Here is an 18,951-nt window from a genome sequence, read left to right as displayed (position 1 = left end):
GAACTCTAATTAACCTTTCGTGGACGTAACGTTTGTTAAATTTCAACAGATGTGATAAAAGGAACAGAAGGATATTCCTTATGTCATTACAAGAAATTTATGACAAGGAAATTTCCATATTATTATACATATTTCACGGAAAGAGGAAATTTCAAAATTCCATATACAGACAGAATGAAGAAAAACCGATATTAACCCTGCCAAAATATTTTATCCATTATTATTCCTCACAAATTAATCTCAAAAATCCACGATCTTCTATCTCTTTCGATTCGATCTATTCTTCATCACTAATTTATTCACCAAAAAGAAAAAATATACTTTCAAACCCTCCATCTCGCGATTATCCACTCGACGGTCAGAAAACAAGCCAAATCGTACGCTCATAAATTCGTCGACGCTCGATTACTCCTCCTTACCCACCCTCTCTCTCTCCCCTTCAACTCAGAACGACTGCGGGACCCTGTTGGAACATCTTGGAAAGTGTCGAACGCAGATCCCTTTTCCGATCCCTGCCAACTGCCCAATTCAAGGGACGACTTCTACAATCGGATGAGCACCGATGTAGAATGCTCTTACATCCTCCTTCCTCTCTCTCCTTTTCCTCTCTGCCTGTCGAAGCGGAGAGCGCTTTATTGCGGTCGCGTTTGTAGAGTACATGGATGAAAAAGCATAACGTGAATAACCGCGAAGGGAGAGGACGTGGAGAGAAAAGAGAGAGAGAGTGTGCACCAGATACAAGGGAAGGCAAGGGAGAGTGGAGAGTGGAGAGGCGAGTCGTAAAACGTTGGGTTTTGCAAGAAGCGGCCTGGTGGCGGCAGTCGCGAGGGTGAGAATGGAGAAGGGAGCCGGCACAAAGTAGGCGCACCGCTTTATCGTCGACCAAGGCTCTGAGAGACACTCTCCTCCACCGTGTTCTCTCTCTCTCTCTCTCTCTCTCGATTCTTTTTTTTTTTACTCGCCCCCTCTGCTTCCTTCCTTCCTCTTCCCCTCCCTTGAAATTTCCTCCCCCTCGTTCGCCGATTTATCTCTCCTTTGACCGGTCCTCCTACGCCTCTTTTCTCTCTTTCTCTTAATTCCATGTCTCTTTGATCGACCCTTTCTTCTTCTTCCCCTCTTTACTTTATCGGCGTTCTATGTGATTCTATGTGTATATATATGTGTGTGTATGTGTGTGTGTGTGTGTACGGTTGTTCATCGTCGTTCGAGCTGGAAGAAATTTTTTTACTTCTCATCTCTTCGTTCACAATTGTCCACTCTTGCTCTTACTTCTTTAGACTTTGTGCCTCTCCCCTATAGTTCTCTTCTTTCTTACGTTCTATTTTCCGTCTTCTCTTCGTATCACCAGACTTCCCTAGATTTAAGGAAGAAGAAGATATCTCATTCATTCACGATTGTCCAACATTCGGCATCATCCCCATATTCTTCATTCCTCCTCGTTCTAATCTTCGCCTCGAAAGAAAAATCTCGTTTCTCCATTACGTTCAACTTTAAATCCTAGAATCTTCCTTCGAGCACACTTTATATCCCTCCTCTTTTCCCCGCCATCATCCAAGTATCTTCTTCTTCTTCCTCATCGTTCTCCATCACCCCTGCATCTCTATCCACCGTAACAAGTTCTTCTTCCTCCCATTCAGGCGCATCGATGCACCCGCCCACGCGCCTCTATCTGGCTTATAAATCTGCGCGCGTGGGCGTGCAGCCGTACGGCGTATACGGGCAAAATCCATTCATGGATCGCGGTGATGAGGCGTTTTATAACGCGGTAAAACCGATCTCCAGGTGAGAATCGCGCCGTGAGATAGTGGGCGACCAACGAGGATTCTCTTCTCCTCGAAAGAGAGAGAGAGAGAGAGATCTCGTGTAATACAATTTTATAAGGATACCTTACGATTTCGAAGGTGGAAAATCTGGAATCGTTCGGTCGAATCGACGAGGCTCTCTCCCATCGAGTGTAGCTGCAGGCCAGTTGATTTATCATAGGCCATTTATCTGCAGGGAGCGACGTTTTGACGAGGGAGGAGGGGGTGGTTCAGATTTTGAGCAAACTGTGCGCGAAATAGGCGCATAATAGACAGGGTGTAACGGTTTCGGCGGATATTATGGATGCGTCGAATTATGGATATTCGATGGCGTGTCACTGATTCTGTTTAGCTTCACGCTAGCTTCAGCATAAAAGAGGGGAGGGGGCGAGTTATTCGTGTTATAATTTCGAAAACGTTTGATTGTTTTTAATCAATCCTTCTTTTCGAATAGTCGATAAATTGTTGGACGGTGTTATCTATGTAGAACGAAACAACAAGAAGGTTAAAAAGTATCAAGAAAAGAAAACCTTACTAGTTTCGTATAACAAACTTTACAATGATCGTCCTATCTTTTAAAACGCGCCATCGAGCCTCTTTCAACACGATAAAAGTTACTGAAAACGGGAGGGAGAGAGAGAGAGAGAGAGAGAGTGAGAGAGAGAGAGAGAGAGAGAGAGAGAGAGAGAGAGAGAGAGAGAGAGAGAGAGAGAGAGAGAGAGAGAGGAAGAATAATAGACATAGAGGTTGGGAGAAGGTAGATTCGGTGCTAAGAAGTTTCTCAATGTAACTCCACCATTCGATCTGTTCCAGGCGAGGTGATTGGCCAGCGGTTCCTGGGAAACGAGAGCCACGTGGAGCACTTCAAGCTCCTGGAGCGCGCGACCACTTCCATCCTGATTGGCGCCAGGTAATTGTTACGTGATTCGATTCTTTGTAAAGGATGGAGAGGGAACGGTCATCGGCTAAACCGTGGATACACCCACGTTTCTCTCGAGTCACTCCCTCGATGACGAAGTCTCCCCCTCCTTATGACGTGTCCTCTTTAATTTTACATGAGAGCATTCCCTTCCTGATCGATCGACCACCGGGTCTTTTCGATACCGATGGAATAAATTTCTTTCAATTATGGAAAACGAAGATTCTCGCGCTTGTGATCGCGCAATCGTCGAGATTTTGACGCGTGAAAGGTATTTTTATTCGTTCGATGATTGAGATATGATGAGATTTCTAACGTAAGAATATTAGATGTTTCTATTTTGAAATTTTCTAAGATTTTTTAATTGATTTAAATGATCGTTCTGAAGGAAACGAAAAATTTTGGAAAGATAGAATTATGACATTACGTATACAATTTTTTGAATAATGATTTTGTTGAAATTTTGTTTTCAATAACAAAAAGACGTGCGATTGTTGAAGTTGTAGCGACAGGAATATATATCGAAGTTCGCACAGGGGGAAGTTATTATCGATCATTGTGAGTCATAGTTACGTATCTATCATCTGTGTTACTAACCACTATCAATCAGTTAGTTTATCTTTAAATTATCATCTTAATAATATCATCTTAATGTTTTAATTATTGAATTAATTGGAATTTTAGATATTGGATATAATTTTCAATTCGAGAAAAAAGTTAATCAATTATTTCTACTTTTTTTTTTGTAATTGAGGAAACGTTTTATTTTTAATTGAGAATTGTTTTAATCTTGTTAAATATGATATATTTAAGAAGCAATCATAGATACTGTTTTGAACGCAGTTTCAGAATAATATTCAATTAACCATTGCAATAATCATTGGGCCAGAGCATTGTTGTCTACCTTCAGGGTAGCTTAATTCAATTATATCTCAGACTATTAGTGGTAGCATTTATCAGAGTATAATTGCGTTGTGTTAATAAGCATACTGTCGACGATTTGTTAAATTATATAAATATAATAACATTAATTCTAAGGTAAATATTGTAATGTTTGTTTCGATACAAATGAATTAAATTTACAACAAAATTTCTTTTATATCTCGATATTATAAATTTTTTCATCAATAATTCGAAGAAAATACACGATTAATTTTATTTTTGAAAAATTTTCTCGATTCTATATAAATATATAACGTGATTATACATTCATGATACATCTTTGACAAGTCAATTTCAAGCAACAAACAAACAAAAGTTAAAGGTTAAATTAAAGTATATCTCACGAATATAGTAACACCTTAAAAAGTTATGAACCCTTTTTTTTTTACCACCCTCTATATTTGCATATAAGCGTTTACATTAAAGGCAATAAAAGTGAGCCACTAGAACGATATTACTTCCACGAGGGAAAGCCAAAAGTAGCTGTAGTAAAAGGAATGTAAATTTTTTTTTTGGGGGGGGGGGGAAGAAGAGGAAGGAAAGAAAAGAAAAAAAATCGTAAATTTTAAATAGCTTGAACGAAAAAAAAAAAAAAAAAAAAGAAACACCGAATTCCAGTCAACTATGGTTTACATTTTCGAGTTTCAACGATAACGTATTCCCTCTAGATAGAGGCTCGTATTTCGCTCCTTTTAACACGTTCCTCACACTTTTCCTAGGAATATGTTTCACTTTAAAGGCGAAGGTCTATCGAACGAGTGTGCCGTGAAGCACGAAATAGAATAAAGATCAATTTTCCTAAAGGAAAATATGATATTTTTCTATTCCTCGAGATATCTTCTCAAGAGCTATCGATATTCAATCTTATTAAAATTTTCAGTTATTAGATCATGGATCGTTCTATACTTTAATCCTTTTTTTTTCCTTTTTCGTTTTTCTAGAAATCTAGAACGAAATTCATTTCTCGAGACGAAATGTGTTTTTTTTTTTTCATGAAAATTGTTAAAGAAATTAAATTAAACTTTTCCCTTCTATCTATTCCGGAACGAAGAAATCCCTTTGTGTGTGACAAAGTAAAAGTAACTTACGCGTTCGGGAACTTTTCTTTCTATTTCAACTCTCAGAACAAGAGACAGCCTCGTAATTTCGTGCATGGTTTTCAATGAATTTCTATAATTGGATTTATTTAACAATTTTTTAGAATAATTCTAATAACTACATTCGTTTCTACATAATATTTCTGAAATTTAATCTGTGACACATCTTCTCTTTCTCTGGTTTATTTTTAAAAAGCTAAAGCAGCATCTTCGATACACATTCGAGATTATCTATATCTGTAAAATATTTGAATAGCTCTACACTCCTCTCTCTTGTACTCAAACACTTGAAACTTCCACTCAATTTTATCTCTTATAATAACAAACAATCTTCTAAAATTCCTTCTTCACAATAACGTTCTACAATATTATATAATATCTACAGTGTTTCCTTTCAATTATAAAAAAAAATATACAAATGCTCTTTTTGTTATCAAAATTATCAATTTTCATTCGAACAAAAATATGATCTAATTATTTTAACTCATATTTGATGATGATCCAGAATTTAATAAAAAAAAATCATTCAAGAAACAGATGCAAGATAATACATTTCAATTTCAAACAAAAATTTCTTATCCTTTCGATCCTGCCAACGCTTACATTCTCCATTGCATAATTTTCAATCCTTTGAATCGCCGCGATAACACGCGTTTCCACGTGATGCGTGATACCATCGTGTGTTACAGATACAATAATGATTCGATATTACCTTTGCGTAATACACGATTCAAGGATCGTAATTTACAACCGCGAAGGATGAGGGGGAGGATGGGTGGTCGAGTGAGTAAACCATACTCGGTTGTTACCAGTTATTACAACGTGGTGGTTATTAGTACGGCATACTTCGTATAATTGCTCGGGTAACCGATGTAACAATAATAACAAGCTCGACGCTTTGCTCTGTTAATTATCGTGAAGGGCCCATCGTGAAGGGAAGGGATACTGATTTTACACCGACCTCCTCCGGGTGAGGCTTTGATTCGAAAGAGATCGACCTTCGAATTTATCACGATGCTTAGCAGGATCGAAGACGAAAGTTTGAATACATAAGAATGTCGATTCACTTATTGGAAACAATTCAATAAATAAAGGATATGAATTAAGGAAGTCATGTCATATTAGATGAGACTTCCTTTAAAAGCTCTAATATTATTTTCTTCGTGATACAATTGTATGGGAAAACTGATAAATGAACAAAGAATTTCGAAAAGGATGGCCAGAAGAGATTATCAATATTTTGAATAATTAATGAAAGACACTTCAATTTCGTTAAAAAGAAAAAAAAAAATCATAGTTCAAAAGAACTTGAGATTGGAACGCAAATTATTTCTAATGCGTGGCACAGATAGAGTTATTTCAATTGCGATCCTCGAAAATTGTTCCAAATTGAGTGTGTTAATTATTCGAATAATACGATAAATAAAATTCCGTTTCCCTTTTCATTGTGTCCAACGGATTTCATACGATGGAAAGTTGGAATTTCTCAATGGGACAACACAGTTGATAATGCTCATTATATTTTAATGTATCGTTGTTCCATGAGAAAACGGGATTACGATGTTCGTGGCTACGAAGGAGATTGTATTCAAAAGGATTTCCTTTCTCATGGAAATTTGTATTAACTTGGTCGTGTCGTTTCAAACGTTAAAAAGTGATCCTATCAACGTGGCAAAGAGAGTTTTCACAGGAGCGCGTTTTCTTTCGTGACCAGACGCTCTCTTAATCAATGTGCTAATTTCGATTTTCTTCTCTGTAGAGCATTCTCATAAGGCTCATCATGTGCATTCATTTTGATCATAAAACGTGTTATATATCTTTACGATTCGTCTTTTAAAAATATTTCCAAATAATAATTGATTAAGTTTGAAAAGATTGCATCGAATAAAAATTTAATTTTACTTTTTATTTTTAATTTGATTATAATTCCATATTTTCATATAGGAAAAAATTTGTTACGCATCATTGATAACTATTTTTTAAATCATTAAATTAAATTACTATTGCGATTAAACATGATACGTGATTAGAACGTTTTACCAACAATTTTTAACGTTTTTCAAAAATCGATATTACCACGTTGTTATTATGAATCAGTCATCGACAGCTAAGTAATGAACTCATCGATCATTAATATCTATGGGAAATTGGTTTTCTGGGAAAAAATGCACGAAACGCCGATAATCTAGTGGCCCAGTAAATCAATCCTGTTTGATCACATCACAAACTTGCATACATGTTCTTACGAAGATTTAAACTCATTATAAGCTGTGTTGGACGTAACTGCAAGTTAGCAGAAAATTAAGTGAGGCAGACAAACTTGCAACAGTTAATTGAACGTTAAGTAACCTGTTATTTTAATACGAAAGTGTAATAATAATAACAAAGTTATAAAATATTAGGAATCGTTGCTGTTTTAAAATCACAGTTATAATTCCATATATTTTATTCAATTAAATTATTGTTCCTTCAGCATACACAAATATAAATTTTCCTTATTTAAAAATATTTACTTCACGCTATAATAATTTACAACAAAGAATGGACAATCTTTTTTTCATAAAAGAACTCGTAATTAAGAGGGAAAAAAAAATAAGAATACCTATTATTAAACATTATTCGAATTTAATAATCTACTATATTCCATAAATTCAAACTCCCACGAGGAAAAATAAACGTAATCTTTTATTAATTATAGCATCAGAAAAAAGGGAAGATATAATTAGAAGAATATATCTTTTAATTTTCATTTGAAAATATCAAAAATAAATGCAAGCACAATATTTTCTCTCTCTTAATCATAATAATAATAATAATAATAACTGTTATCTAAAAACATGTTCGTATTACGAGAAAAGAAATTTTTTCTCTCGCAACAGAACGATACTTGATCAAGCTCATAATTGCTCCAAATAGATTCGATGAATCGGCCATGCATATACACGTGTATATATATATAATTGTATCGGTACGTATGCAACAATAACTGTCGGTATTCATGCGCGTTGTTCTGGTAACATAAATTTTTGCAACCCTGTTATTTTAATTCGGATTGAACGACTTTATTTTTCCGCAGCAGCGTTTCAACCGTTTTTAGATAAAGTGGTCTCTTTTGTTCCCGCTGATATACAGCTCGAAATTGCGCCGGTGTTAAATTCAAAAAAGAAAAAAAAAAACTTTTATCCTTCTCCTACCGACGCGTATTTTTTCTCGAGTTTTTTTTTTTTCTGTGTACGAACATCTTCCAACGTGGCCGCAATTAACGATGGAAATACAAATACATCAGCGCGCAATGTAAAGTGTGATTCAATCAGATGAATGGTGCACGAATTTCTCCATGTTTCTCTCAATTTGCTGTATAATATGGAGTTAAAGTTATATTATTCGTGTGTAATGATATATATATATATTTCTTGTTATAAATGATATTATGATCGAATGACATTTCATATTAAATGTTGTCCTTTTTTTATCGTCTTCTGGAACTTTGCTGATTCTCTGTATCTATATTGCACTACGTCTGTAACGAGGATGGGTTAAGTTTCACGAATCTCAAAGATTGTATGCGATTGATTGGATCATTAAGGATAAGTGGCGACGGCTTTGTCGCGATTAAATAAACTAATTACAATGGAACAGGGGCGAGCAAAGTTTCCAAGTTGTGCTACGTGTGACACATTAAAGGCGATACATCAGGGACAGCTTAATACTTGGGCTAACTTGACATGCAGTTTAATCAATTTAGTAGGAGAATTTATTAACATGTGTGTGAGATGATGAAAAAAAAAAAAAAACACGGTTGACTCGATGAAAAATGTCGGGGATTATTGAAATTAAAAGATTCTTACGAAGTTGTCAAAATCACACATACTGTAACAGATAATAGATAAGAACAGACTTTAATAAACATTCTTTGTATTTCGTTTAAAAAAGTTCAAGATTGACTTAATAAATGATTCCAGTGTGAATTTGTTTCTTAAATAGCAGTTTACATTATTAAAATTGGAAATAATGATAAAATTTACGTTTCTTGAAAATTTATTTCCAGATATAGTCTCGTGAAAAATATATGTATCACTTTCTCAATTTTCAAAGCCAATGATTAATCCTTTTGCCATGATGAAATCGATCCGTGTGGTATTCCATTACAGAATGGAATGTCATAACTCACTATATTTGGTAAACAGAAATCATAATTATATACTTAATTATGATACAATGTTATTCTGTTCCACTCTGATTTATTTATGTTATTAATTACCATAGTTTGATTGATTTATCTTGCAATAATATTATTGTCATAGTTTTATTTAATTGAGAATATATTTATTTATCTTTTGTAAGAGAAACAATATTAACACAATGTGAATCGTGAAGCAATTGTTATTTTAAATAATAAAATCCATATAAATTTTTCTTAATGAAGTTTATCTTTACAAAAATTTATATAAAAATCACAATTTAAATAAATTTAGAATCGATACTTGTAAAGTAAACTTATTATAAATAAACAGATTTTATAAAACTCTTAACTAATGTTACTATATTCGAAACAGATAGATATAACAATCCAATTTAATTCGAGCAAAAGAAATAATCGTGTATACCGCGTATTCTACCTTAAAACTCGATTAAATCGTATTAAAATTAAGAAAACTTTGAACCGCCATAACTTCGTAAATAATAACTTCCGATCAACGAGTGAGCGATCGTTGGAAGCGCGGAACCTTGCCCTTTAAAACGCTTTTTCATTTATCCCGATACGACTTCCGGTTCCCGAGATATCGTCGTGTAAAGCAAAGGGTAATTTTTAATCGTTTACTATCTCCGTCCTTATCGCTTATTCGGACCTCTCGCTCCCACCTCGACTCGCTGACCTATCCCAAACTGCAGACAAGCGGCAGACGCGATTCCTAGAAATGCATAGTACGCATTTCCAAGAAAAATAAGTAGGCCACTAGGTCGCGGACCCATTCATAATTTTTGCACCGTCTTGAACGATATGGACACTTCGATTCCTTATATCTCGGCAACCGCTTGGAATATCGGGATAATTCAAAAAGCGACTTCAATGGCATGATTCCCTCTATTTTCTGAGTGGATTTTGAAAACAAAAATTTTAATTTCTTTTCACGATTTTTACGCGAAAAAGTTCGAGTTTTATTTATGAATAATATATTTTATGATTGTAATGATCTGTTGCTGTGATGTATAGTATATGTTAATTTAAATTTGTTTAATTTTATTGTTTAAAAATAATTATTGTATGTTTAATACATTGAATCAAGTTGAATATTGGAATCGTGAAAGAATCTTCTCTTCTGAATATTTTAGCCAACTAAATAAACTTTCTCTTATTCCAAACGATCGATAATCACCATCACTTCGAACGAACCGTCAAATTTTTGCCAACGCGCGAAGATCTCGAAAAACATGGGATCTCGAAAAATACCAAACAAATGCAAATTTAATCAAAACCGGGCGACATCCCCTTTCCAAACATTCAGCTTGTAAAGAAAGCGGCAAATCAAGAGATTAAACGTGGACCGAATGTTTATTCGTTTCGCGAGAAGCATTCGAGCGCTTTTTCCTCCCCCAGCCGGCGTTCTTCCATCAAGCTTGTCGTAATTACTAATGCTTATCCCCACTCGAAATCGTGAAGAGGCGAAAGAATGCGCGGAAAGATTAGGCGAAGGATTTACGAGACGAGGACTTAACGTTTCCCTGTCTTTTTCCCTTTGTTCCAGGAACGCCATTTACAACATAAGTCTGCACGACCTGACGGAGATCGTCGACCAGGTGAGTGGGACCACTTTCTTTCTTTTTTTGAAAAATAAAGAACGCGTGTTTTATATGAAATCGAGTGAAATAATGGAATAACGTTTATCATACTCATTGCAAAACCTTAACCTCTGTGTTATCTACATGTAAAGAAACGATTGATATTGATTTACAGAAATCAGACTTATTACTTTGTTCATCTTTCGAGAAAGATCGTATCGTAATAAGAAAGAAAAGAAAAAGTACGAAGGTTTCTCCGTTCTATCCTTTCTTCTTCTCGAGCATTCCATTCAAGGATCAATCGCTAATACCTTGTCGAGTTAATTTCAATTCTTCTCGTTAGATTCTCGTCAAAATATTTCTCCCTTTCAATAACAAACTATAATTAATAATAAAAACAAACGTGATATATGCTTTCTATAAGCTACATAAACAATCATAATTCGAATCTCTAAACATTCAATCCCATCAAATTCTTTCTTCCATTCTTAAACACGATCGATCCATCCAACGCTTACCAACGTTTTTCACCGATATTATAATTCCGCTTCCACGAACAAAAAGTGGAAGATATAAAAAAAACCAGGGAGGAAGGAGACAAAAGAGGAGAGGAGGATCTGTGACAAGTTTAAAATCAGGCGAAAGGAAGCAAGAATAGATTTGCATGATAATAAGTGTTTTTCGTGTAATCCGAGGATCCCTCTGCAAACAAGTGAAGAGAATCGGACGATCGACTTTCTCGAGGCAAGCTGACTCATTCCACGAATAAGTCGCCAAATCCCCTCCAAAAAAAGACTGCCCTTCTCCTCGTCCCTTATATTTCACTATTTCCCATCCCATCAATCAAACTGGATAGATCTAGATCTCTCCCACGAGAGGCGAACTCGATCTGTGTCTCTCTTTCTCTCTCTCTCTCTCTCTCTCCTGTCTCCTGTGGCCGCGTGAAATCGACGCGGAGATGCGAAACTGCAATTGGAAGCCGGATATCGATTCAGGCACGTGTATCGTTAAGGGAATCGAGTCGAAATGATTCGTTGCGTTTTTCTTTTCAAACAATTTTCGTTACAGCTTGAAAACTTGGATCGATTGCATCGATGTTAAGGGCTGATTTTGCATATATCCTTACGTATCGTTCATTCATTTCGATTCTCTCAAGTATATCTCTTTTCGAGATACGATAACGTTATTTTCGAGCAACGATCGAGCACGATTCAATTCTCTTTTAATAGCTAGAGGATCATACGTGATGCCACGATTCTTTTTAGTCAGAATCGGCAGCAGAGAGAAAGAAAGAGAAAGAGAGAGAGAGAGAGAGAGAGAGAGAGAGAGAGAGAGAGAAGTTGAGAGGAAGACGTAACGCGATAAAGAGAGATCGATGGAGGGAAACGTGTTCCTTCCTTGGCCATAACGGTAAGTCGTTCAGGATGGAACCAGTAAAAGTCAGCGGATTCTCTGCACAATTCGTTTGTTTTTATCGCTCGGTTTTATGTATATCGTGGACTCGAAACGGTGCCACGATCGATTGTTTCTGATCCAGCAGATTTATCCTCCTCCCCCCTTCGCGATTTAGATATTGCTGCAATGACGTAAAATAAAATTTCGCGCAAGCGAGTTTCAGACAAATTATATTTTACTTATCCTTCCAAGCCAGAAAATATATAATCATCGAAATGATCGGTTTTCAGAAATTTTTTATCACTGAATATACGTATAACTCCTGGAAAATTAATTATTTCGTCGCCGTTTCAATTACTTATCATTGTTATTACGCCAATTGATGATTCCAGTGGCAGTGAAATGTATCCTCTTCCGTTTATATTAATAAACGAAATATAAATAGTCCGTCTTTGTCGTGGGATGATCGATTCGATACATTTGGCTTCCGGTTACGATCGTGCACGTCATCGTGCGGCTTGGTTGATAGAACGGTGACACGTATTAATCGACGTTTCTATCTGCCGACTCCAAGTCCTCATGGGCGATGTAATAAATTGGAAGCAATTACTCTTACACCGATACCGCTGCCACGAGATACGTTTGCCGTAAGCGTTGCACAATCTAGCAAATAGGATTTCTTCCTCCGGCGCGAATGATAAAAGTGATTGAAAAACTTCTAAAAATGGGACGGCCCAACGTCAATCCGTGGATTTTTATCGTGGATTCAGATATTTGTGATACTTTGATTCGCTGGATTATAATAATAATAATAATAATAATAAAAGTTAAAATTGTTTACTTGGAGAATGATTAATTTTATTTTATTATTATTGAGTTGAAATTCATGGTTGAATGCCTTGTTACAAGTTACACAGTTTAGAATAATAAATTTAACGAACGTACGAATGGGGAATGAGTAATGGACTTACAGATTTAAATAAAAAAAATTAATAATCGCGCTTCAATTTGTAAGTCAATCGTTCTTTTGTACGATTATATACAGGGAAATGAATATTTGAACGAAATAAATGACTTGTCATGAATCACACGTCTGAGATACAAAAATCTTTTCTTTTTTTAAAGAAATAATACTCGAGGAAGTTAGTGTTTCCAATGCTGATTTTCAATCACAAATTTTACTCATGATAAGATGTTATTTCATTTAACATTTACTTTTTACTTTGCAGTTTGCAAAAAGGAAAATGTAAATGTAAATATATTTATATTAAAATAATTAAAATCAGCATAAAAAGAAAACGATCATATATTTATTAGAATTTTCTATCAAAAATTCCTCTTCCATCATCGATGGATCATCTCAATTCAAATTGTGCAAATTAATAATCGATAATTTAAATAAAAAAAAGAGGCTATTGTTATTGTAACTCGCTCGATCTTCATTTCTTACTATCCTTAAACTATAATAAAAGTTGAAATTATACTAGTTTTTCTTTTTTCCTCTCTTTCATCGAGGCAACTGGAGCGCGACAAAAATGTAATATTACCTATTATTACACTCTCCATGAAAATTCATCGCGTTCCACACAACTAAAGGTCTCGATATTAAAAATTACATTTGTAAGTGTATTCCTTCTCCTTCTCTGTTATAAAACCTGCCGCCATATTGAATTACCAGGAAGCGCTAATTAATATCTGAAACCGTAGTGGCGCCACCATAACCACTTCATTTCCGCTACGATGGGAGAGAATTGTACTTCGATTATATCCACTCCCTTTCCACAACCGCTTTCGTGGCGTGGTGGATTTCGCGGTTACGGTATTTACAGAAACAACTTTGTCTTGCAGAAGTGGATTTCCGGATAAATTGGATTATTAACAGTTCACACCGTTCGAAATATTGATGCGCCCACTCTATCCAATTATTCCGTCCAATTATTTATGCCATTTCGAATTGCTTTACTTTTCGCGCGTTTATAATTATTTTTCTTGAAAGGAAAGTTTGCGGGGCAAATTCGATTTGGAAAATTTTATTTTTTTCATTCGTTCGAATCGAGAAGATTGAAATTAAAGATAAAGCGCTTTTGACAAAATTAATATTGGCTTTTGTTTCAAAGATGATTTCACAATGGTCAACGATTTATTCCCCCGAGGAAAGAAATTTTTTGATCGAATTTTCGTAGATTTTATTTTTCATCTGCCGTCAATGGGATTATCCGTCAAATTGACGGATTCTAGATTTTTTATTAATGATTTTTGCAAGCGCCTTTAGCGAGATTAATATTGGCTTATAGCAATATCGACATTTTACATTTAGGTTTAGTGTTGATAAAATAATCATAATCGTAGACAGATGAAATGAAATGTCACATCGCAAAATATTATAATGTTCGAAATTCAATTTTAATGTATTATCATCGATATTTCGAAAAATAAATTGAAAAAAAGAAAATATTTAGAAATTATGAGTAACGTGTGTATTTTAAAGAAGATATATAACTTTTAATGCATTAATAAATATCGTTCATTACTTTCTATAAGAAGAGAAGAAGAATCACAAATGTTTTTTAAATGATACAATTTCTAATAAAATACTGTTCGTTATAAAAAAAATGTCTAACTTGTTCATAAGATTATTACTTGAAACTGTATACATCAATTTTCACAAAATTCAATTGAAGTTGAAACATCTTTTGATCGATGATCGATGTTATTATTAGCATCTGCATCTGTTCCAACTGTTCGACGATAATGCACAATAATTAACACTTCTGTTAATTATTCTATTCAATTATGATTATCTCTCGTCGTCGTATCAATCGAATCATTTATGTTTCAGCTACCGTGTCAAATCGATGACTCGTTTCCTTCTCTGTTGTTATCACCAACCAATTGTGGTAACCAATTTCGTATCCAACGATATTACGATCGAACAACAACGATATTTATTTTTGAAATATCCAGTCCATTTTTAACTACAAAAATTGGATGAAATTTTCAAATTCTTTCGTAAAACTTCTCCCTTTTTTGAAAATAATATTAATCGAAGTGAAATTACGGCTGTCGATTAAAATATTCAATTCATCTTTAATCGACAATTTTTTTGATTTATCTTCAACGTTTTTCCTATCTTCTCTTCTATATAAAACAATTGCTAAATTTTGTAAGATGCGAATGACGTTACATATTTGATCATTCGTAAGGAAATGATAATAATCATCTGCCTTTGTTCAAAAGAAATTTTATTTCTTTTCCCTTTCCGTAATGGATGAAAGATTTAATCAAATAATTGCGCAAAACATTGCCTGCACGTAGATCGTTTGTTAAAATGATCTTGGTTTAACGATCTGTAATACGACCAACGTCGTCATGAACAGTGCAAGGTGAAAGTCTTTCGATCATTTCACTGTCAAGCTCTTCCTGCTTTCCCATGTCTGCATGAACAATCAATTACAGGCAATCCCTATAGCAAGTTTCTCCACCATTGCAACGAGGACACGCAATGTTTCATGTTTTCTTCAAAAATCTCGTTCCAAAAAGTCAGAATTGATTAAAAAAGTAAGGAAATTGAAGGAAAATTTATATCTCTATTAAAATGAAGTCTTATCATCAACACGTATCTTTCCTTTTTTGTATTTATTATATTATTATTAGATATTTTAGTATTTTTCGAAAAAATTTTCTTCAATAACGAAATACATCTTTGAAATATTTTTCTTCATAATGAAACGATATCGTGTTTGTTGTGCATTAATATTGAAAAATTAATATTAATTTTTTTATGATCATTGCAAATATGTAAAATATTATTTGCAAGTCTGGGAAAAATTTGAAATAGTTTGAGATATTTTCATAAATAAATATTACTTGCTATTTATCGAATTATGAATTATCGAAAAAAAGGAGGTACAAGTTTTTGCATACAAAAGTTAAAAATGTTTAGAATTTGTTTACTCGAAATATTATTATTTCGTATGAATTAGTATGAAAATATACATACATATAAATATTTGAAATATTATTTAAAAGAAAACTTTATTATTCACAAAATTCTCGTACTCCACTCGAAGAAATAAAAATATTCATTTCCATTTATTTATTTTAAAAATCTATTTTCTCTTAATCTTTTCAATGTTCAAGCTCCACTTTACTTTCAATAATACTTCAATATTAATCAATGCAATTTCCCAACAATTTCTGAACAACCTGGATTTCATTGGATTTTAAAATCCAGAATCCAAATTAAGATATCGCCTTTATTTATCAATTTCAATTAAACGGTATATAAGAGATACATTAATTGCTCGACGTATTTTTTAAAGAATTATTTTATACAAAGAAAACATGGATTCTTTTACATTGTATCTAACAAGCTACTTTAATAACATTCGAATTTTTAAATTTCAATTTTCTCTTCTCAAATGCCTCCTCCAGATTTTTAAAATTACACGAATATTCGACTTTATGGAAACGCTCGCAATTCACGGTTTCTTTTTCCTTTTCTTTTCTTTTCTTTTTTCGCTCTCTTTCACCAGTTCCAGCGTAAATAACGAGAGATTAAAGAGCGATCCCCTCCATTTCCAAAGACAATCCGCTCCAAGAGACTCCGGCAGAATCGCGAGAATTCTCGATCCAGCTTAGCTACGTGACACTGTTATTCCCCTCGACCTTCCATGTCGCGTTTCAGAGGAGAAAAACTTCTTCCCCGTAGTTCAGCCCGCGACATAACTCCGTGAAGATCGAAGGAAGAAAGGGCGGAAGGCGAGGAGGAAACGTTTGAAAGAACGTTTCCAGCAGATCTTGACAAATTAAGATTAGTTAAACCAGGCAAGTTGCGCTGGCTAATCGAGCGAGAGCCCCTTCTTTTTCTTCTTCTTCTTCTTCTTCTTCTTCCTCTCTTTGATATCAATTAAACTCTCCACTATTGAATGCTTTTTATGGGGGATCATTTTGCACCGATGTCCTTGCTCTCTATTTCGAGAGCACTCGAACAGAGCTTGTTACGTGGAAACGGATTAAAGTAACGTCGAATTTGATGAACGATATCGAGAATTCGAAGATATAATAATCCCAGGGATGGAATTAAAAAAATTGGATTCCTCCGAGGATTTTTGATCCAAGTTTCGTATCGTTGGTTTAACCTTTCTTTTTCTTCTCTTTTCCATGTTATCGTGTTAATCATTGTTCACATTAAATAATATAGAAATTATTTTATATCGATTATTAAAATAGAAAAAGAAATTTTTGGATAAATATTTAAAATAGTAACTTTTATCTTTATGATGAGTATAATCAATAAAAATAATTTTTCCTTTCTTCGTTTCAAAGATCATAAAATTATTATCACATAAATAACAGTTTATATTTGAATAATTTTCCACAGAGAAAATAATAAATTTATACATAGAATAAAGTGTTCGAAAATTTGTTCAAGTAATTTCACGTGCAATAAAAAAGAATGAAATTGAAGTAGAATCAAATTTAAAACGTACTAGGAGAAACGTATAAATAAATTTATTGATATTTCGATCTGCTGAAATAAACAACAGATACTTCGATGCTGAGCATTCCAAGAAATACAATTTCTATAATCCGATTGATTTACATTCTGAATATTTTATTTTTGTTGAGTGTAGGTGTTCACGAATAAAAAAGAATAATAAAAAAAAAATGAATCCATAAATGGATTTCTTTTTAATTTCTTCGCAATATGAGTCACAGTTCGATTTTTAAGAGTCGTTTCGTAATTTGGCCATAGTTTCGTGTAATAACTTTCGTAACGAGGCAACGTCCCACGAAAGAGAAAAGGAAACTTTGAAACGAAGATGGAAAACGTCGTATGACACGTTATATAAAATGAAATATTCTTTAAAATGAATTTTTTATATTTTCATGCATTGCTGCATGAAAAATATCCAATTATTCTTTTTTTTTTTTTCTTAAATAAAACTTTTTATTTTCAGATATATAAATAACAAGTCTTGATCTTTTCCAATTAAATAAAATAAATGTATCGTAAACAATGATATGTACTTACATTTATTGGAGAATATTATAAATACGTTTTATATAAAGAATAAAGATATTAAAGAAAACATCACTTGAATCTTAAACGACCGATATTCGATGTTCTCAGATTTTCGTAAGACATTCATGGAATGTCTTACAAATCGATTCTAGAAACAGAAAGAAAACAATAGCCTTATCCCTTATAAATTGTACCCATTAAATCAAATTTTTCATGAAACGAAAGCATTAACACGACGGACATAAAGTTCTTTTTACTCGCATATCTCTTTTGCCCTAAAAAACAAAATAAATCTTCGATCGAAAAATCGTCGAGCAGCAACAATTCCCTCAACGACATCGAACCACATCGAATCGCGTTCGTTCCTCGGAGACATGGTCGTCCCGGCGCCAACTCGCTCGAAGCAAAGTAAGATGGCGATAAGTCGAGACGAGGCTCCGGTACCGGAAGTTGGCACGATGCAAGGAAACGCTGACTGGAAACACGCCGCGCCGACACGAGATCACCTTCTTCTTCTTCTTCTTCTTCGAACGGAAGAGAGAGAGAGAGAGAGAGAGAGAGAGAGAGAGAGAGAGAGAGAGAGAAATCGCCTTTTCGAGCAATTTCGTTGGTGGGCGCGGAACGTCCAAGGAGGACGACGTTGTTGACGTCGTAATCCCACGTCGAAAGTTTTCCGCGGGGCTAATTGAGTCTACCGACACCCTTCCACCTTTCTTCCCTCCTCTTTCCACCCCCTTCTGCTGGCATCCAGGCGGTTTGCGACCGCAAGTTTCGTCGCTCGCCCATCCAACCACCTCCACCCTCTCCACGAAGGACCGTTATTTCTGACGACAATGAGGCCGAGATAAGAGAAGGATCGATCTTTTACCCTCCGACTTGTCCTCCTGTTTTCTTTTTCTTTTTCTCCTTCTTCCTTCCTCTCTGTATCCGCCATTCCCTTTTCTACGTGTATATTTCCCTTTTATCGTGACGTTGGTTTCTTTTTCT

General features: G+C 34.5%; 1 protein-coding gene and 1 long non-coding RNA gene across 2 annotated transcripts in view; one reads left to right on the top strand and one right to left on the bottom strand.

Moving 5' to 3' along the window:
* The window catches only part of LOC100870804 (semaphorin-1A-like), a 146,912-nt gene extending 135,501 nt beyond the window's left edge, over positions 1 to 11,411 (top strand). Inside the window, exons 3-4 of the mRNA XM_031919238.2 lie at positions 2,616 to 2,712; positions 10,508 to 11,411. Coding sequence (XP_031775098.2) covers positions 2,616 to 2,712; positions 10,508 to 10,640 — 230 coding nt within the window. The 3' untranslated portion in view covers positions 10,641 to 11,411. The remainder of the gene's footprint in view (positions 1 to 2,615; positions 2,713 to 10,507) is intronic.
* LOC147658763 (uncharacterized) overlaps positions 1 to 18,951 on the bottom strand; it is a 160,684-nt gene that overhangs the window by 80,287 nt on the left and 61,446 nt on the right. The window lies entirely within an intron of this gene.

This window comes from Apis florea, unplaced genomic scaffold (assembly GCF_048593485.1).
Source record: "Apis florea isolate Af1SG1 unplaced genomic scaffold, ASM4859348v1 contig_1645_pilon, whole genome shotgun sequence".
NCBI lineage: Eukaryota > Metazoa > Arthropoda > Insecta > Hymenoptera > Apidae > Apis > Apis florea.
This window is presented reverse-complemented; position numbering and strand designations above follow the sequence as displayed.